The 20,112-nt window shown below is 69.5% G+C and overlaps 1 protein-coding gene across 1 annotated transcript in view; it reads left to right on the top strand.

Annotated features, from left to right (window-relative positions):
- Nucleotides 1-50: 50 nt before the first annotated feature.
- Nucleotides 51-20,112, top strand: part of AFG2A (AFG2 AAA ATPase homolog A) — a 65,489-nt gene continuing 45,427 nt past the window's right edge. Inside the window, exons 1-2 of the mRNA XM_037497138.1 lie at nucleotides 51-235; nucleotides 17,011-17,114. Coding sequence (XP_037353035.1) covers nucleotides 51-235; nucleotides 17,011-17,114 — 289 coding nt within the window. The remainder of the gene's footprint in view (nucleotides 236-17,010; nucleotides 17,115-20,112) is intronic.

Raw genomic sequence — 20,112 nt, 5'->3', positions numbered from 1 at the left:
GCGGCGAGCGGGCCAGCCAGCCCCAGGGTGCGGGGGTCTGCAGCGCGGCCATGGAACTGGGCCTGAGCCACGGAGACCCCAGCAGCATGCGGCTGGCAGGAGCTGCAGCCCGGCTGCAGGGCCAGAGTGCCCCAGCGCCCCGGGACGGCACCCCGGCCTGTGCATTCGACCTCGCTCGGGTGGTCACGTGCTGCTTGCCAGGCCTGCCCGAAGCTGCTTCTCACGTCTGCCCGGGGTATGTAGCTGTTGTGCCGGTCGCCAGTGCCACTGTGGCCCAGGAGCTGCAGGGCCGGCCCTTGCGTGTCGTTCTCCTCGAAGGCGATCTCACAGAAAGCTACCGCCACCCGGGGTTCAACCCATCTGCGAATATCAGGACTGTGCTGGGCGGCACACGGGGGTTGCAGGACAGCACCGAGGAGCCCTGGGTAGATTGTATCTTGCAGGTGCTGGCCCAGTTCCACGTGGACCTGGTGCTGGCACGGGGGCACGTGCCCGAGCCACTTGCTGAGAGGTGCGCTCACAGCGGGCGGCTGGCGGTGGGGGCAGTGGGCGGCCACGTGCTGCAGGCTTTCGCAGAGGCTTCGGGAGCCACGCAGGTGACCTACCTCACGCAGGTGGACGGAGGCTGTGTGGGCAGTGGTGTGCGCGTGGCCCCCTGGTGCAGCGGTGCTGTGGGAGCTGCGGCTGGGGTGGCGGTCACGCTGCACGCGGAAGGGATGTGCCTGGTCACGGCTGTGCTGACCAGCCCCATGGCTGCACAGATGCAGAGCAGGGCCGACCGCTTCTGGGCCTGTGCCTGCCGCCTGTACCACGCGCTGCGGGAGCAGAAGGTCTTCCTGGGCGGGGGCGCCCTGGAGCTTTGGTGTTTTCGCCAACTCCAGACCCTGGCAGAGCAGGCAGGCGAGGGCAGGCCTGCCTGCTGTGGGGGCCTCCCAAGTGCCGCCTCCTGGCTGGCATCCTCACTGGCGCAGTACAGGCCTGCCGTGCTGGGCAGCCTGGCCCACGGCTGGCACCGCTATCTATGCGCCCTCCTCTGCAACACCGCCCGCTGCTCGTCAGAGCTGGAAGCCAGTTCGCTCGTCCAGCGCCAGCTGCAGAGGGTCACGCGCTCCTGCTCACCTCCTGCCGGCGTGTTTAGTGAAAGCAACGAGCCCAGTGCTGGGAGAATGGATGCAGGCGCCTGTGCCCTGGGGGAGGCGCCAGGGGTCTTTGACGCCATCACACCCAAGCTGGAGGCCTGGCGCCGTGCTCTGGACGTGGTGCTGCTGGTGCTGCAGACAGACAGTGAGGTGGTCACTGGGCCTGGGCGCACGCAGCTCAGTCCCCAGGGCCCAGAGGGCCTGTTGTTCCTGTAGCATTGCTGCCTGAGTCTTTGCAAGGTCGTCCGGGGTAGCGCGGCTGCTGACAGACTCCCTGATGGCCGCGTCGAAGCCCCTGGATTCCAGCTGTCCCCAAGAGGAAAACAGCGGAGTCTGAGACTTTGGCTGCTTCACGCTGACCACTGAGCCCGCGCTGGCCCTCAGGCACCCGGGAACACATGATGCAGGGAGAGCGGCTGTGCCGCCCCAGGGGCTTGGGCGGCCAATTCCGCGAGGCCCTGCCAGGCAGGATGAGGGAGTGGCCGGGAGTGGCCGCTTCCACGGGGAGTGAAGACGCGCCTCATCCAAGGCTCAAGGCTGTGAAGTCTGCACGCGGCCAGACAGCAGGCTGGGCCCAGAGAGCCAGGTCCTGCATCCGACACCCCAGAAAGTGCACAGGAACCCTCAGCTCCCGACACCCCCTGCTCCACCGGTGCTGGCTGGCTCGTGTGTCCCTGGGGCAGCCCCCTGGCAACTCAGGTCGTGTGGAAGGAGGTTGTCCAGTCAGCACCACGCGGCGCCACTCCTGGCAGTTAATAATTAAGGCTCTTGTCAGCCGCTGGGTCATCCAGTCCGCGCTTGGGGCCGCAGTCTGGCCCTGTTCTGAGCCCAGTGGCCACCGGCCCTGAGGAGCTGGGGTCTATCTACCGGCTGTGTGAGAAGAGGGCGGCCGTGGGCCTGGCGGCAGGACCGTGGGCCGGGCGCGGGCTCTTCGTGTGGCCACGTGGGCCACGTCGACAGGAGAGGCCGCGCGTGAGGGCACACGAAGGGATGGTGGGCCGGGGGCTGTGTCCCCGTGTCCAGGAGACCCTGCCCACTGCTGCTGGGCGGTGTCTGTGGCCTCCGGCTATTTAAGACAGTCCAGCTCTGAGACTCTCCTTAGTTTACGTCCACGTTTTATCCAGGGAGTTAAGAAGTTAGACAAAATAAAAAGAAAACTAAGAGGACCTTGAGTTCCACCACAGAGCACGTGCAGAGTTTTGCTTTCCCCGGGCTTCACTGTAATCCGTTTCGGCCGTCGCCCGCCAGCCCTCCCTGAGCCAGCGCGCTTCTCGCCCCGGCTGCCGCGGCTTGCCCTGCAGCCGTGTGTGCGCCTCACGCTTGGCCCCTCAGGAGCTGGGGGTTTGTCCCGCCCTTTCGTCACTTCATAGCCCCTTTCGTGTGTCCTTAGCTCTGCGCATTTGTGAGACTGTGGTTTCCAGAAACGACTACGCTCCTGGGGTTCTGCAAAGTGTCCACGAGCTTTGCAAGGACGTGTGCGGGCATGGCCGAGCCCGCGGGGTGGGGCCAGGCTTGGCCTGTGCCCCGTGAGCTGCTCGCCTGCGGTGTCTCCAGACGGCCTTGTCCCTCAGGGGCGCCCAGACCGCGCGTCGGTGTTCTTTCGTCGGGGGTCTAGCTTACAAAGAAGGCAGGCATTAGAATCTGCCTGTGCGTGTCCAGTGGCCACGGCTACGGCCACGTCCACCAGCTCAGGTGCTTCTCTCGTGTGTCCAGCGATCTCGTCCGTGGCGCGGCATGCCCCTCTCTGGGTGGCCAGCTTTTTCTGACAGGCGGTGATGTGGAGAGGAGCCTGCTCTGCGGGTGGTGGGAGGCGGGAGGCAGGCCCCTCCCTGGCGAGCCCCGCCCCCAGGCTGTGGGAGGGGAGGTGCCCAGGCCTTGTCCTTGGCTGTTTCCTCACAGTCCTTGCTGCTGCACTTAATTTGCACCTTTTTTCTGAGCCCCTTTCGGGGTGTGGCTTCTGCTCTGTTTCTTCTCCTGAAGCCGTTTGTGGTGACGCTCGCAGCCTCGGGCCAGGCCCTCCCTCCCCGTGGGTGTTTGCGGTGCTCACCCCCCAGCGCTGACTTTACAGACCCCACTCCTGCCTGGAAAGTGGCTCTGCTGCCCAGGCGCCCGCCCGCCGCAGTGCCTGAGTGCCCTTTGGCACAAAAGAGAAACCCTGTCCCCACTTCTACCCTGCTCCTCAGTCCACCCTCACCTGCTGCCTGAACCTGCTGCGCCCCTCTGCTCTGCACTGCCCACCGGGGAGGTCCCCCTGGGATGCCCCCTGACGCCCCAGCAGGTCGAAGGGGGTCTGGAAGTACTGCCTCCCCGCTCCCCTGCAGAGAAGTCCCTCCCCGCGCCACTGCCCCCACCTGCTGCAGGGCCCCAGCTCCTCAGAGGCCCCCCGGATCTCCCAGGCCAGTCGCGTGGGCCCTGCCAGCTGTGAAGGGCCGAGAACGCGAAGCCAGCGGAGTATCTTCCTGGTGTCCCTGCCCCAGCCTCCTCGCGACAAGGGGCCTCCTGGCTGGGGCCAAGTGTGGTGTTCGGTTGCTTTAGGTCGTCACTAGATGCTGGGAACAGTGAAAATGGGACATACAGAAACCTGGAGGAAGGCTGGGTGGAATATAAACTAAGGTTAAAAAGGGTTAAGTCAGCGTTGTCAGTGACACAGAAATAGCGCAGCCCCCCTGCTCACCCTGTGCCCCCTGGGGTCCACCGGCCCTCCACAGGCGCGTCCTCAGTGCCCTCTGCGCCGGCCTGTCGGGTGTCCGGGAGCCCCGGGTGGCCCGCGAGACCCACGAGCAGCAGCTGAAGTCAGAGGCGCCGTGTAGGGGGACGGTCACCGGTGTGGGCTGGGCCTGGGGGCCTGCAGGGGCCACTGCCCTCGGGCACAGGGGCGCCCCAGGAAGGCAGCGTGGGAGCCCCAGGTCTGGGAGGCAGGCTGCGGGGCCCAAGGGGGAGCTGCTGGGGCAGCGCGTGAAGGCCAGAAAGGGCGGCGGGCGGTAGCTGGCGGCGGGCAGCGGAGGCGGGCGGGAGGCGCGGCTGCTGACAGTGAAGAGGGTGAAGAGCCTCGGAAGGCGGCAGGGACGCCAGCTCCTGAGCGGACGGGAGGGTGGCAAGAACCTCGTCAATCCGGGGAAAGTAAGGAACAGAAGAAAAACAGAAAAATACACAGTAAGCATGGAGAAACACGACTCAGCGTGTAGATTTTCCTACCAACGTGAACTATCAAAAGCCAAAAACTCACAGTTTAAACATCGAAATCAGTGACACTCGGCCCCAGACTGAGCCCCCACGGGATCCGCCCTGACCTCTGAGCAATGGCGGGCGGGGGAGGGGTGGGCAGGCGGGGCAGGGCGGTCACCCTCTCTCGGGGCCCCGGGCGGCCTGCACCGCGGCCACCCAGCGAGCAGCCCTGACCTCCGGGTGACAGCCACAGAGGTGACGTCACGGGGAAGAGCCGGGCCTGGCCCTCACCCTCCTCCCTGTTTAGCTGGAGAGTGGGCGGCGCCGGCTCCGGGGTGCCCACCCCACCCACCACACCTCCCCAAGGGGCTCCCACAGCCTCTCCCTTTGCCTCCGCTCCTGGACCTCACGAGGCGGGGCCTGCGGAGGCACCAGCCTCCCCCTCCTGCTTAGAAATGGGGGCGGGTGGGGAGGGGAGTCCTGTGGTCGGGGAGGCAGACCCGCCACGGCCAGCAGTCCCGGGCTCCCTGCCGCTGTGGGCTGCTGACCATCGTGCCCGGCGTGGACGGGCCCCAAACGGCGGATGGGAGACCAGCTGCACCACGTGAGTTCGTGGAAATCACGCTTGGTGTGACTGGCTCGACATTCAGGTCTCAAAATACGGATGCAGCCCTGGCCGTGACTGAGCAGAGCGGCTGGACGCCGGCTCCTGCGGGCGGGAGGGCTGGCTCTGCTCGGTTCCTGTGGGCCACCTGCTCAAGCAACACGCGGCCAAGGCTTCAAAGGGAGAAGCACGAGGGTGGGGTGAGGAGGCCCAGGGGCAGGGGCCGGGAGGCCCGAGGGCGCTGCTGGGAGGGCCAGGCCGCACAGGGCCAGGCCACATCTCGGCAAGCAGGTTGGCCCGGCTGCCCTGTCCTGCGCTCTGGGCCCGCGTGGGCCCACACATAGCGGGTTGCTGGGGCCGTTTAAGTGGACGGGCGCGTTCCTGCAGGAGACAGGCCCTGAGAAAGCAGCTGAACCCTCGACTCTCGCCAGGGCCGCGGCTTCCGCTGACCACGGCTCGTCCCGCCTCGTGGCCCAAGAAGGGCCCCAGCTGCACAAGGCTGGTGCCAGCCGCGGGCTCTCCGGGGACGATCTCTGTGGCCAGCCTGGAGGTCGCTGGCCAGGGCTGCAGACAGTCATAGTTTTGGCTGTGGGCGCAATAAACTTGGACCAGGGACAACGTGAAATGTCCTCGGTATGAAAGAGAAAAGCACTCAGCCCTCGCACAGACAACCCCGGCCAGCCCGCGGGCCGGCGTTTATGACGTTCCCAGATCCGGGAGGACGGCCGCGTGACCATGTGTGGTCAGCAAAAGCCAGTGGAGCTTAAGAACACTTCTGGGAACACAGAAGTCTTTCCAGGGAAAGAGGAAGGCCTCGGCGCTGGGCGGCCCGTGGGGGAGGCGGAGGCCCGGGGAGCTGCGGGCCGCCCTGCGTGGGAGTCTGTGCCTGGGGGTCTGTCCTGCTGGGCCCTCCAGGGTAGGTGTCCAGGTGCTGGAGGGAGCCCAGTCTGCCGGGGTTTGGGGCAGTTACTGACCCCCCTGCTTTCTGCTGACCGTGTGGGTCTTTCCTGCGGTGCAGCACAAGCCGGGCCTGCGTGCCCAGGCCGTGAGCGACAGGGTGGGGAGGGGGCGCGCGTTCGTGGGTCTGGGCCCGGAAGTCACGTCACTTTTGTGCAAAGTCTCTTCTCTCCCTGCCAAGCTGTGTCCATCACGCCTCCCGGGGCCAGCGTGGAACTCCGCTGTGTCCACATCGCTCCTGACTTTGTCTTAACCCCTGCCTCTTGCAGAAAGGAGCGTGCTCAGCCTCACGCCACAAACTCTCAGGAGTGGGCTCCCGGAGGCGCTGGCAGGGCCAGCTCTGCACAGCCGCTTTGGAGGCAAATTTGCAATGTCTCTTAAAATGGAAAATCTAGGGTCCCCAAAGTGCATCCTGGGTAGTAGCTCTGGAGAAGTGGACTCGCCTGCCCAGGGCAGTGCAGATGGGCTGCAGGGCCGGGGCGGGCGGCCAGGCGGGAGGACGCCACCTCGCCCGCCGGGGGTTGCGTGGACAAGGACACACTAACCGCATGGACAGTCACTGAGAGGCACACCCAGCGAAAATGCAAGTGGCCGAGCAAAAAGGACGGCGGGCAGCACTTGGGAGGCGTGTCCTGCGGGCGGGCGGGGCTCTTGCTGCCCACGGGGCGCGGGAAGGCCCCACAGACACAGCCAGACCGAGGGGCCTCTCAGGCCTCCTTCGCGTTTCCTTGGTAGCGACTTGAGGCTCAGGGCTCCTCGCTGGAGTGAAGGACGCGTCTGCATCATCGCTGGCGGTGATCCGGGACACGAGGACCCACACCTGTTTCTTCTAAGACTTTCACACTCTGGAATCTCACTTTAGGGGTGATTTTGAGTTAATTTTTTACATCACGTGAGGAAGGAGCCCCTAGTCCTTTCCCACGTGGCCGTCCAGCTTCCCTCGGCTGGCCCCAGCGCCCTGCGGATGCCGGCTGGTGGCAGGCAGCTCCTGCCCTCGCCGCGGCAGCCCGACTCCATGGTGCGGCGTGGGCAGGCTGTGATCAGACCGTCCTGTTCTCTTCCTCTGCAAGGTGGTCTTCGCCATTCTGGATCTTTCTCCTCCACATCAACCCTGAGATCACCGCGCCAGTCCCTTCAAAAACGGCAGTCGGGGGTTTGACAGAGAATGCGTTTCCCCTGTGGGTGAATGTGGGGGAGAATCACCGCCACGGAACAGGACATCTTCCCGCAAGGGCACGCGTCTTCCATTCATTGACATCGTCTTTCGAGCAGGCTTGCGGTTTCCCGTGTACCAGGCGCACGTTTGGGGGCTAAATTTATTCCCCCAAATTAATTTTTTTATGTTATTGCAAACGGAATCTTTAAAATGCGGTGTTTGGGCTATTCCCCAAGCAGTGGGTTTGCTGCTGCGGCCGGTGCCCTGCAGCCCCCCAGCCCCGCGGCACGGCCGTCCCTGAGCGGGAGAGGCGTCCTCCAGGGGAACAGGCCTCCGTGCCCGGCTGCCGCTATCCTCGGCCGCGTCTGGCCGCCGTGCCCGGCTGCGATGTCCACGCATGCGGGGAGGCCGTGGCCGGCAGTGTCAGGCTTTCCCGTGGCAGGTGCCCCTCGGGCTGCTGGTCCCTGCGGGTGGCCGCGTCGCCGTGTTTCTGTCCAGGGGCGCAGGTGCGGCTCCTTGTCCATCCTTTCATCACTTAGGCCCTAAACATTGCTAAGCCCGCAGCCTTTCTCTTGGCTGTGAGCAAGGTAGTGTCTACACAGCTGTCGCGGGCCCTGGGGCGTTTTCTGAAACTGCTTTTTGTGCTGGCCAGCTGCAACCCCCCGTGGCCGGTCATTTCCAGCACGGTCTGCGTGTTCACGCTCTCGGTAAACGGGCGTGCACGCTGGTGCAGGCGCCGGGCCTGGGGGCGGGCGGGTCGCGGGTGGGGCGGGGCCATATGCACACCTCCCGGCACACCTGCGTGTGTGGGCGGGGCTGGCACTCACGCGCCTTGTCCGGGAGACCTGGATTCCCGAGCTCTGCCTCCTGTTCCCAGACCCGCTCCAGGACCTGGGCTCCGGCGTGTCCAGATGGACCGTTGGAGCCGAGCCTGGTTGAGGGCCTACCCCTTTGCTCCGGGAGCTCGGGCTCAGGGGACACAATGGCCACTGGGGGGACAGGCTTGGGGCCGGCGGGGTGCGCTGGCCGGGTGGGGCCGGCGGGTGCCTCAGAGACGGCCTGGAGGGAGTGTTTGTCTTCACAGCTTCCAGGCAGGTGAGAGCAGGCAACTGGGGAGCGAGGCCCCAGCAGGCCCAGCCCAGAGGACAGTGTGCCTGGTCTGAAAGTGCCCACGAAGTGGACGCCTGCCCCGGGTAGCCTCCGCGGGCAGCCGGTGAGACCAGAGGAGAGGTCTGGGTCGGCCTGAGCCGGGCCTGCCCGCAGGAGCCGTGTCCTCCGCCTGACCCCTGCCTGCGGCGGCATCTGCGCCCGGAGCCCGGGGTGAGCCCCCTGGAGCCGCCGGAGGGGCAGGCCCGGCTCTGGGACGGTGCTGGCGCTGCCTCTGAGCTTCGAGTCCGGGTTTCAGAACCCGCTGCCGCCCTCGATGGGGAGCCGGGGCCGGAGTCGGATTTCGGGCACCCATCGCGGGGACCGGAGAGGCCGGCGGCCATCGGACGCGGGGACGCGGGGAACCCGCCCCGGCCCCCCTCGCTTCCCTGGCCGCGTGTCCCGGCGGCGCAGCCCCGACCCCAGCCCGGCCTGGGCCCTGCGCCCCGGGAAGGCGCCGCGGGGGGGGGGGGGCTGAGCCCATCCGGACGCCGGGGGAGGGGGGTGGGCCGCGGCGGGGCCGAGGCGGGGGCGCGGCGGGGCGGGGGGGGCGGGCGGGGCGCGGGCGGGGCGGGGGCGGGGGGCGGGGCTGGGCGCGGGCGGGCGGGCGGGCGGCGGGTTCGGCCGCGCGGGCCGGCGCGGGGCGGGGCCTGGGCCGGGGCCGCCCGGAGCCCGGCCTCGGCGCGTGGGGGCGGGTGGGGAGGCGGCCGCCGGGACGTGACGCGCGCGGCCGGGCCGGGCCGGGCCAGACCAGCCGGCACCGCGGCCGCCGCGGCCACCGCTCCGCGAGGCTGGGGGGCCGGGGGCGGCCGGGGCCGGGGGGCGCGGGGGCCGGCGCGGGGCGCGCGCGGGGCCATGGCGGCGGGGAGCATCGCCACGCTGCCCGCGCGGCCCGAGGACGGCGGCGCCTTCCCGCCCGGCCACTTCAAGGACCCCAAGCGCCTGTACTGCAAGAACGGGGGCTTCTTCCTGCGCATCCGCCCCGACGGCCGCGTGGACGGCGTCCGCGAGAAGAGCGACCCCACGGTGCGTGCCCCCGCCCGCGCCCCCGCGGCCCCCGCGCCCCCCGCGCCCCGCGGCCCCGCGCCCCCGCGGCCCCGCGCCCCCCGCGGCCTCGCGCCCCCCGCGGCCCCGCGCCCCCCGCGCCCCGCGCCCCCGCGACCCGCGACCGCGCCCCCGCGCCCCCGCGCCCCCGCGCCCCCGCGGCCCCCCGCGCCCCCGCGCCCCCGTGACTGGAGGGGCGCTGAGCTGCGGGTGCCGGCCGCGGGGGCGCCCCGGGGTGTCCAGGCAGAGGTGCGCCGCCGGGCTCCGCGGGCTCCGGGCTGAGCCAGACCTGCTGGAGGGAAAGTCCTGGCGGCGCCGCCCGCTGTTCCAACTGGCCAGACCCGAAGGCCAGAGACGCGCCCGGCGGGTGAGGGGGCCCGGCCTCCCCCGCGGGGCACAGGAGCGCGACCTCCTGCTGCTGCCGGGGCCTCACGCCGGCGCCCCCTCTCTGGGCGGGCGCCGGGCGCGGCCCTGCGGCTGGGCAGGTAGCCGCTTCCCTTTCCTTCTGGAAAAAGTGCTTGTGGTTGTCGGCACGACCCCGCCTGAGCAGCTGTGCTGGACAGTTGGGGTGCGCGGGGCCGGAGCCCACCCCAGTTTCAGGTCTGACCTGGAGCCACACCTGCGGCCACGGCCCGAGGGGCGGGAGGGCAGGTGATCCGAGTGGCCACGGCGGGGCTTGCCGGGCCCCCGGGGGTGGCCGCTCCCTCCGTGAGCCTGCGGGGTCCCGGCCGCCTGTCCTGTGACGCAGCTGGGTCCTCGGGCGGGGCGGGCCGGGGCAGGACGCTGCTCACGTTCTGGGGGGCCGGCGCATTGGGAAGCCGCAGCGAGTAGAGCTGCAGGCTCTGCAGCCTCAGGCCGCCAAGCCACCTGCGTGCCCCATGGGGCCGGGAGCAGCCAGGGCCCTGCAGGGCCACTCCAGTCCCCGGGGAGGCCACGGGCGCCCTGGTCCCCCAGCCCTGGACAGTGCGGAAGGGTCCCAGGGAGATCATCAGCCCCTGGCCGCAGATGGTCAGGCGGCGGCCCCCGGCCCCCGGCAGCTTCTGTGTCCCACCGGACACTTTATTTGCCGAGTCAGTCATTTTCTTTGAGCCGTTCCGCGTCCTGTTTCCTTTAGCGTAAAGCTGGAGAATTCTGACGTCAGCCGCGCTGGGCAGTGTGACGCCCGCGGCCTGCTCTCCCCGGGCTTGGCTGGGCTCCACGCTGTGACCGCGCTAACCCAGTGCTTCTCGAATGCGGGGGTCGAGATACCCGGCCCTGCCTGGAGGAGACCGCCGGAAGGGCAAGCCCTGGTGTCCCTGATGCCCGACAGAAAGTTTCTGACCCCAAAATGCTAACAGAGCCAAGCCGGGAGACCCTGCCGGCGCGATGGGCGGCTGAATACGAGAGGGGAAAGGCCGGGCTGCAGCCCCATGCAAGCTGCTGGGGCTGCCGTCCTGCCACCGCCACCCTCGGCCCAGGGCGGGGGGACGCGGGCCTCGCCGGGCCTTTCTGCCCGCGTCTGTGCCTGGCCTCGGCCATGGCCCGGGCCGGGGAGGCGAGGGCGGCCGAGGGACAGGGTGGACGGGACTCGCGGAAGCCGCTCCGCCAGCCCTCCCGGTCCCGGAACAAGCCGCAGTGGACAGACGGAGAAGAGGGCCGAGGTCACCAGCCCCCACCTGCATGTCCCCGGCGGCTCTCGCTGGGAACGGACCGTTTCCTGCCCTTTTCTAAAACCCGGAATAAGGCCCGTTTGACTTGCAGGCCTTGGAGCCGCAGGCGTGGGCCCGTGGCTGCTCCCCGGCGCTGTGCCCTCCGGCCTGCTGGGCCTGCTGAGGCCGCGCTTGGGCCACGTGACCCCAGCGGGGGCCCGACCTGTTCTGGGGAGGGAGCGTTCCCCAGCGAGGACACAGGCCCGCGGGAGAGAGGCCGCGCTGGGCTTGTGTCTGCTCTCAATCTGTTCCAGATGCTCTTGCTTACGAGAGCGCCGGGTGGCTGGCTGTGCCGGCCCTGCCTGGGGCCGCTCCAGGAGGCGACGGCCCGCCTGCCCCCTGCGTCCAGGCTCCGGAAGCCCCAGCCTCGGGGCCTGTCCAGTCCGCGGGTACAGGGTGGCCAGGCCTGCAGCCTGCCCTTCCCGCTGCTGGTCCTATGCACCCAGGCACAGCCCCCAGCCTTCACGGGGCGCAGACCTGCTGTCCAGGCCTTCCGAGGGGACTGGCGTCAGGCAGCAGCTGGCCCTCCGCGTGGTTCAGAAGCAGCCCGTGCCGGGCCTGTGAGCAGGCGACCACCCCTCCAGGCACCGGCGTGTCCGGGGCGCCACCAGGGCCTCAGCCGACCCTACCCCCAAGTACAGCCCCTGCAGGGTCATGCAGGCCCAGTGCCCTCTGCAACCCAAGGTCGGGCCTGGCCCCTGCTAAGCAGGGCTGCTGGTGCTCAGGAGTCCTGGAGTGTGGCGTGTGCAGTGGCTGGGGTGAGGCTGTGGTGGCCTGGGGAGCTGTGGCTTGCTGCGGTGTGGACGCTGCCTCTTCTCTGCTGCTGAGGCCCCTGGCTGGGCTGTGCCGCCTGCAGAGACCAGCGCCCACCGGGGCCTGCACAGCCCTGTCCAGTGGTTGGCAGAGGCCAGGCGTTGGCGGGGCCCAGGTGGCCGGGAGCATGTCCTCCCCCTGGCAAGGCGCTGGGGCTGGGTACGGCCGAGCCGTGCGGGTCGTGCTGGCACTCGGTGCCCCCCACCCCCACCCAAGCCACGCAGAGATCTGGCTTGGAGGGTTGGCGGATTTTCGGGCTGTCTGGAGATGAGAGGAAAGTTGAAGAGCAGGCGTGTGGACTGGGGTCCTGCCGGGGGCTACAGCTGTGGCCGTCGGGAGGAAGGGCTCTGGTTGTGCTGCAGTTGTGGCTCACTTAGGACTGAGACTTGCAACTGCAGGTTAACGCAGATTATCCCAGAAAGAAGTGGCTCTGTTTCTGCTCCACGCTGGCCAGCCTGAGGGCTCAGTGCCTTCTGCTCTGGGAGCAGCCACCATCCCCCAGGGAGAGGCCCCTCCTGTCCCTTGGGCCTGCCCTGGAGCCTGCGGGGGGGGGGGGGCGGGGGGGCATGGAGGGGGGCTCGACTTTGCCTGTGCCTGGCGCCATCAGGGACTGTGTGGGACATGGGACAGCTGGAGAGGCCTGGGCCTCTCCGGGACGGCCCTCGCAGCAGAAGGCAGAGCGTGAGCCTGTTTGGGATGGACGGTCTGCGGCCTCAGCGGGACTATTTTCTCTAGAAGCTCAGTGGGCACACGCTCGCCCCCAACCCCGCCGTCACCCACGCGGGCCCTGCCCGGGGCCACGGCTGCCGCCCGCGCCCCCACCGGGTCCTCCTCTCCAGCGCGCACGCGGCCCCTGCCCTTCCAGACGGCCCCGCCCCGGCCCCGAGCTGCACACCGGGAGCCGCCGTCTCGGCTCCGGCGAGTCTTCCTGGGCACGCGCACGTGTCCCCGCACACGGACATGCGTGCAAGCGACGGGGACTCACACCAGCACACGTGCCTCCAAGCATGTGCGCACACACAGCACACGTGCCACACACTCAGCACACGTGTGCACACGTGCATTCGGGGCTGGGAACCCGCCTTCTCGTCAGCCTCCCCACCCGCCCTCCGGGACAGCCCTCCCCGTCTCCTGCGCGCTGTGTCCTCCCAGGGCAGGGCCGTCCCGCCCGCCTCTGCCAGCATCGAGGGGTTGCTTCCTGGCGTGGCTCCCGACGCCCCCCCCTCGGCAGAGGTGTGCCTGTCTCCGGGAGCCCCTGGCTGGGGAGGGCCTCCCCCAGGTCCCGGCAGCGTGGCGCCTCCCTTCCTCCGGCGGGCCTGGCCCCCTCGCCCGGGCCTCCCTCCATCCTCGTGGTGGGCCAGGCGCCCTGGGCTGGGCCGCGCGAGGGTGGCGGAGGGGCCTGGCCAGGGCTCCCTCTCACAGCCGCGCCTCTTCGGAGGAGGCAGGGGGGGCGCGGGCGGTGCCGGGGTCACCTTTTACAGTGGAAAGTTTCCTTTATTGCTGCTGAAGAACCTGCCGCTTTTCTGGCCAAGCTGCCCTGGACGGCCAGACGCCCGGCCCCAGGCTCTCCCGAGGCGGCCGGTGAGTCACTCCTCAGTTGGGTCAGGGCTGCCTCGCGCCACGGGCGCATCCTCCGGCCGGGCCGCAGCCCACGGCTCTCGGGGGGACAGCGGCGCACACTGAGTCACGCCTTTGTGAGGTGATGTCTGCCTGGGCGGGCGGGGAGCGGGCACGGCCGCCTCGGCCCCCCGGCTGAATCACCGCCAGGGGAGGCGCCGTGGGCTTGCGGTGGTCAGCACACAAACAGGAAGTGGACTGAGGGGACGGTCAGCGTCACTGGCCGAGAGTGGCCTCTCCTCCCCCCCGGGTGGGCAGTCTGTCCGGAGCGGCTGGCCCCGCAGGCGCTAGGTTTTGTTCAGAGCCGGTGTGTGGTCCCCCTGCTCAGTCAGTCCTGGGCCTGGCCATTGTGTGCACGTCTGTGCACGTGTGTGTGCAAACATGCATGCGTGTCTCTGCGTGCCTGCACCTGTGCACCCCCACGCCGTCCCAGTGGGCACCCATTGGCCGCAGCCACCAAGCCAGGCTGCGCTGTGGCCGCTTCCGGGCCATGCTCTGGGAACGGGCTCGCCCTCCAGCAGCTCTGGCTAGTTCCCGGGTCCCTCACCCAGCCCCTTTCTGTCACATTCCCTCCAACGTGTCCGTCCTCTGCGCCCTGAGCTCCTGCAAGGGGGACGCAGGGTCTGGGTCCTCCTAAGTGATGCCTGGACTCCTGGCAGGGACACGCAGGGCCCGCGGGACCCCAGGGCGAGGCGTGGGGGCTCTGGCCATGGATGGTGCTGAGATGCAGGGACACAGGCCCTCCTGCTGGGCTCCTGCGCCGTGAGCGGCCGCCCGTGGGGTCCGGGTCATCGGCTGGGTGTGCCCGGGTACCGGGCGAGGGAGAGACCAGAAAATGCCCAAGTCCTGTGTTTTTGTACATAAAAGGGGCAGGTGGACGCAGAGGCCGCCTGTCTTCACCTGGTCAGGGGCCGCACCGCAGAGCCAGGCTCCCTGCGGGGGCTCGAGGCCTGTTGCCTGTCCGGTGTGCCTAACCCTAACCCTCCTGCCGGAGGGACGCCGCTGCCGGGGCCGGGGAGAGCGTGTGCCCTTGTTGAGCGCCGCAAGCCTTTTGGGTCGGATGATGCTTTCAAAACAGGAGGTGGAAGCCCCATGTGGGAGGACGTGCGGGGCCCTGAGGAGCCCCATAGTGTGGCCGGCGGCTGCAGGCTGTCCCCACGGCCACCCCTCTCCAGTCCACGCAGAGCCCCTGGGAGGCCGAGGGTCACCCTCGATGTTGGGTGTCACGGCCGGGGAAGGCGCCCCAGCCCCAAACCCTGCTCACAGCCAGTGTCCTCCGCGCTCTGGGCACTGGCGCGGCGGCACCTCGGGGAGGCCTTCCCGCAGCCCGAGTCCCCGAGCCCCGGTGGCCGGCTAGGCGGGCCAGGCTCCTGCGGGCGGCTGCCGCTCTTGGCCAGGCCGGCTTTTCCGCAGCGGAGGCGCCGCAGGCTGACGAGGAGCCGAGCGGCTGTTTCCTGAGAGCCTCCGTCTGGGCTGCTTCCAGAGGCGTCTCGTTCTGCACAGTCCAGGCGCCCCCCCCCCCCCCGCAGGCCCGCACACTGGGGCTCTGTTCCCGGAGCCTCCCCAGTGGCAGCGCCAGGAACACAACAGCCCGGCTGGCGCAGGGCGGAGGGGGGCAGGGGTGGGGGCGTGGGGGGGCTGGCCGCTGGGCCCGGGTCTCCGCCCTTCCCTCCCCTCCCCTCCCTTCCCCCGGCCCGCCTGTGCCACACCCCACCCCGCAGTGCTGCTCTGGCTGCCTCCAGCAGGTGAGGGGTGCATGTCACGTGCTGCCTTGTCCCCCAGGCATCTGAGGACCCCCCACCCGCCCTGGTCTGGGGCTCCACAGATGTTCACGAGGGGCTGTGGCTGCAGATGCGCAGGGAGCCGGGCTGCTGCCTCCCGCCTCCGCTCTGCCCGCTTTCCCAGGGGTCCAGCCCCAGAGAAGGGGGCGCAGGGTGAGCGCTGGGAGCCGCCCAGGCCACCCCTGAGTGGGAGCACCTGAGCTGCAGCAGACGGGCAGGAGCCCGGCCAAGGGGCTGCTGCCGTGTCAGGAGCTTCCGCCCAGGGCTGGCCGTGAGCGCCGGCGTGGACCCGGGGCAGGCGGGTGGGGTCTCGCGTGGCTCTGGGTCCTTCTCTGGACCTGAGTCGTGTGGGAGGCTATGCGCCCATCGGCGCCTCTTCCTCAACGGTGACCGCCCCGGTGCAGGCATCCACGCACCACTGGCCGGCTCGCGTTGCCAGGAGCCGGTTCTGCTTGGGGGACTGTAGAGCCAGCGTGGCCTGAGGACTGTCCAGGTCCGTGGCCCTTCCCCAGGCTTCCCCACAGGCTGCTCTGCCCGCTGCGGCCTGCCTTCCACCCCCCCCAACAACCACAGGCCCCTGCGGCCTTGGCTCCCACGGGACTGGTGCCGGTCAGGGCTGGGCACAGCGGCCAGGCCGGCCCCGCAGGCTTGGGGCCTGCACAGCTCACGCCGTGTCCCTGCAGCCGCCCCCGGGTCCGCCGTGACAGGCCTGGCCGCTGGGGCTCGGGGGCCGGCTTGTGCGTGACCGCACCGTGGCTGCACCGGCCGGCATTCCCGGCGCGCTCCAGTCCCAGCACGAGATGCCGCGGCTCAGGGTGGGTGCGCGTGCGAGGCCGTGATGCCGACGGAGCTTGTGGCTGGTGTACGTGCTTTCTCGGCGGTGGCCTCTGGAGTCCCGCCGTCAAAGCAACGTTTGCGGCTCATGGGCTCCAAGCCCAGTCCCGGGGGAGTTGAGGGGACTCGGGTTGCCAGGGGACACTCCCTGCCCCTTCCCCTGGGCCCCTCAGCTCCTCGCCCGCGCCTGGGCCTCCCATCTCACCCGCTCCCCTGCCCGCTGTCTCGAGCTGTGTGGGGCTCCCTGGGCTCGGCAGACCCCTCCTCCCTGGGCGTGTGGGAGCACCTCCCGCTGCCCGGCCCCCCCAGGGCGTGCCCCCAGGACGAGGCTGGCCCTGCCCAGCGCAGTGGTGGTGCCCCCGCTCCTGGCCACGCGGGGTCTGAGCTCTCCAACAGCCACACACTCGCCAAGTGGGGTGGGGGTGGGGGTGGGGGGCAGGTGTTATTTGGCTGTGGCCTGTGTTTAGGAATGTGCTGCCACCTCCAGCTGTCTGGGCGGTGTCCTGATGCTGTTCCTGGTTTATAAACTGTGTGACCTCCGCCCTCGCCTGTGGCCGACCTTCTAGTTTCTTCCTGGGGATGCTCCGGGCAGAATGTGTGTCCTGCAATGGTGCCTAGTGGCCTCGGGTATCCAGTCTGATGCCCTCGCATGGCCTGTGGGGCTGACTCGGACCCTAAGTGTGGCTCCTGGAGGCGCCTGGGGCTCTCCTGGGGGCTGGGTGGCTTCCTCCAGCTGCACCCCCGCAGCCCAGACCTCCGCAGTGGACACAGCCGCTGGAGGGGAGTGGCCGGCGGCTGGCCGGTGGGTGACCCTGTCCCCCACGGCCGGTCTCTGGAGGACAGGGTGGAAGCATGACGCCACGTGAGGGGCCGTGGGACACAGCCCCAGGCGCAGCTGTGTCCAGCGTGTCCAGCACAGGCGCGTCTGGGGTGGCGGGGCTGTGGCTGCCAGCTGGGGAGCCCTGACTCTGGGGCCCGGGGTCGGCACGTCTCTGTCCTTGCCGGCCACGCGGGTGCGGCTGCCCCGACTTCTGTGGTGCCACAAAGGTCGTTTTTCCTGTTACAGTCAAGCTGCAGCTTCAAGCAGAGGAGCGCGGGGTCGTGTCCATCAAGGGTGTGTGCGCCGACCGCTACCTGGCCATGAAGGAGGACGGGAGGCTGCAGGCGTCTGTGAGTAGCCGCCGCCCCTCCCTGCCGCGGCCGGCGATGGCCCAGGCTCCGCCCGCCTCTCGGGCTCCACCAGCAAGAGGCCCAGGCGCCCTGAGGCAGCGGGTCTGGGGGAGGGGGCGCGGGTGGGGGAGCCCAGGAAGAGCAGCCCAGAGCTGGGGGATGTCTGATGTCTGATGGGGGATGTCTGGCGCCCCTGCTGCCCGTGTCACTCTGGAGGACAGGGTGCCTGGAGGGGGGGCTGCCTCTGGGGACACCGGGGGCCGGGCGGGGGGGATGGGGGACGGGGTGGATGCCAGAGTTGGGGGGACTGGGGGGATGTGCCGCCGAGCAGCGTGTCCCAGGACAGCGAGTCAAGGGTGACTGGGGAGACCTGGGCCTTGTGGTGAGGAAGGGCTGACCCTCTCTGCACACCCTTTCTGTGAGGGCCTCTGGGCCTGGCCGGCTGGTGGCGGGTGAGGGCCTGTCCTGGCACTGCCCGCCCGCCTGGCTCCAGCGCTGTGGTGCCACTTCCCGGGAGCAGAGGCCTGGCCAGCGAGGGCCATTCCCCCGAGAGCCGGCATGGAGAGCTGGGCAGCACCCATGGGCTGGGAAGGGCGGCCTCTCCGCGAGGGAGTGCGTCCCCAGACACCAGGGCTCAACGAGGAGGCGCCAAGCTTAAGAGGACAGGCCTGAAGACTGACTGCGCTCCCTTGGGGAGCGGCCCTGGGCCCTGCCCGCTGCTCCGGCCCATCAGGAGCCTGACACCCCACAAGTGGGCAGCCTGAGCCTGGCTGGACAGGGCGTGGGGCGAGGCCTGGCGCGAGGCGGGCTATGTCCACCTGGAGGACATAGCCTCTCCTGGCGCACTGGGCTCCAGGGCCCTCTCAGCACGTGTGGGTGGGCCGGGCAGTTTCCAGGGGGCAGCAAGTCCCCCTACCACACAGCCCTTGGACTTGGAGGCGGCCTCGGGGCTGTCCTCGTCTGCCCGGGCCCTGGGGCCAGCCAGGCCCTCGGGGCAGGGGCGGCAGGCGGGGTCGCCCACCCTCTGCCCCGGCTCTGGCCGTCTCCCCCTCTGCTCCTGGGTGGGGCCTGCGGCCGTCTGGGGTTGCACTGTGTGCTGTGGAGGCGGAGACCGATGCCCTCCACGGGGTGCGCAGGGGCCCCCTCGGGGGAGGGCTCGCGCGGGGGTCCCTGGACGGTCTCCCTTCGGAAGTCGGGCAGCCTCGCAGAGCAGAGGGCCTGCGGCCCCCCCGCCCCGCCCGCCTCGCCGCTCCCCGCTCCCATCCCTGGCCCGGCAGCTGTGTTGCTGTGGCAACAGAAGCCGAGGACAAATACTAGGACCTATGACGTCCTGCGTTCACAGAGCTTGGCCTTGACAGATTGCACGAAGTGGGGCTAATCGCAGTTTCAGGTTTCCGTCGCCACGCAGCCCGAGGCCGGCGCTGGCTGAGGCGCTGGCCGGCTCCATCGGCAGGAACGTGCCCGCTGCGTCCCCACGGCCATAGCGGTGCTGGCTGCGCGGCCTCAGCCCGGCCGCGAAACAGCAGCGGTGACCCCTGCCCCGCGGGCCCTGCGTGTGATCCCTGTGACGCGAAACACTGTCCACCCCAGGCAGAGCTGGGCAGCCAGGGGCCGAGACCGCAGGCCGCCCGGCCAAACTCGTGTGGAAACAGCAGGCGAGGGCGTGCGGGAACGGCGGGACAGGGTGGGCTTCGCTCCAAAGAGCGAGCCCTAGATGGAGGCGGAGCCGGCGCCGAGGCCGCAGCCCCGAGGCCCGTTGGGTCGCCACAGGGGCAGCCTCTGTTCCAGCTCTTCCTCCTGAGACAGGCCACGCTGACCTGCGTCAGCCTGTTTGTAATTCTCGGAAGTGGCGTAAGCAAAAGCATCTCGGGATGGATGTTGTGCAAACCCCTTCATAAGCCAAAACTACAAAATCAAAGTCTGTAAAGGAATAAATAAGCCAAGACCGGAGCTGGGGGCAGTAGGCGCCTCCCACGTGGCAGCAGGCCACCCAGGGCCCTGCCCGGCGGGGGAGGGGCAGGGTGGGGCGGAGCGGGCAGAACACCGGCTGCTTGGTTCTGTCCCGTCACATCACAGGCTCAGACAGCGCTAAAGGCTCAAAGGCTGTCAAAGCCTGGGGGCCCGAGGTCGGCCCCCTTCTCTGCAGTGGCCGCCGCTCCGGCTGTTTCCCGAGGCAGGCCGCGCACTCCGCTCAGTGTGGGCTCTGCTGTCCCCGGGCGCTGCCTCGTCAGCCTCCCCGTCGCAGGGTCTCCCTAGCGTGGCAGCGTCCGCCGTCCTGCTGGGCACGGCCGCTGGGGAGCCCTTCTTGGGCCCGCCACGCCGAGGCGGTCAGGGCATCTCTATGTGGGGCCGCCGCGGGTCATGGGCGCCTGGTGGGGGGAGCCGCTGGTCCTGGCCCCGGCCCTTCGCGGCCTGGACGGTGCCTGCCCCGCGCGCCCCTGCCCACCAGGGGCCCATGTTCAACATGTGCGGACATCGCGTCGCTTTCCTTCCTTTTCCAATTCAAAGTAAATTTAGTATCTCAGCAAAACCAGATCAAGCGCAAGCACTGGTTCTTCCCGATTCAGATACTACCGTGGGGGTCAGCCCGGCACTGATCACCACTGGCCATCCTGACATCCCAGATGCGATGGCCCCGCGGCCTGACCTCGCGGTGTGGGAGTGGTCAGCTTGGGCCAGCGGGCCCACCCCACAGGCTGCGCCTCGCTCCCCACACCCGCGGCCGTTACCCCGCACTTAGACGTGAGCGTGTCGCTCGCTGGGCTGCCGAGGCCGCTCTGGGTGGTTAGCGCTGGAGCAGGTGCCCCCTCGGGCAGGTGGGTGTCGGGGGCGCCTTGGCACCCTGGTCTGTGCCCACCACGCCTGCAGCTCCAACTGGCATGAGGGAGGCGGCCGCCTGGCCCCGCCCTCTGCCCCGGGTGAGCCCTTACCCCGCCAGCGAGGTCTCGGTGCCAGCGTGACGCTGGAGACAGGAAGCCTCTGCCCGCGCCCGTGCAGG

The sequence above is a fragment of the Talpa occidentalis genome, unplaced genomic scaffold (assembly GCF_014898055.3).
Source record: "Talpa occidentalis isolate TD23 unplaced genomic scaffold, MPIMG_talOcc4v2.1 talOcc4.8, whole genome shotgun sequence".
In the NCBI taxonomy this organism is placed as follows: domain Eukaryota; kingdom Metazoa; phylum Chordata; class Mammalia; order Eulipotyphla; family Talpidae; genus Talpa; species Talpa occidentalis.
The sequence above is the reverse complement of the archived record's forward strand: the minus strand, read 5'-3'. Positions and strand labels throughout refer to the sequence as shown.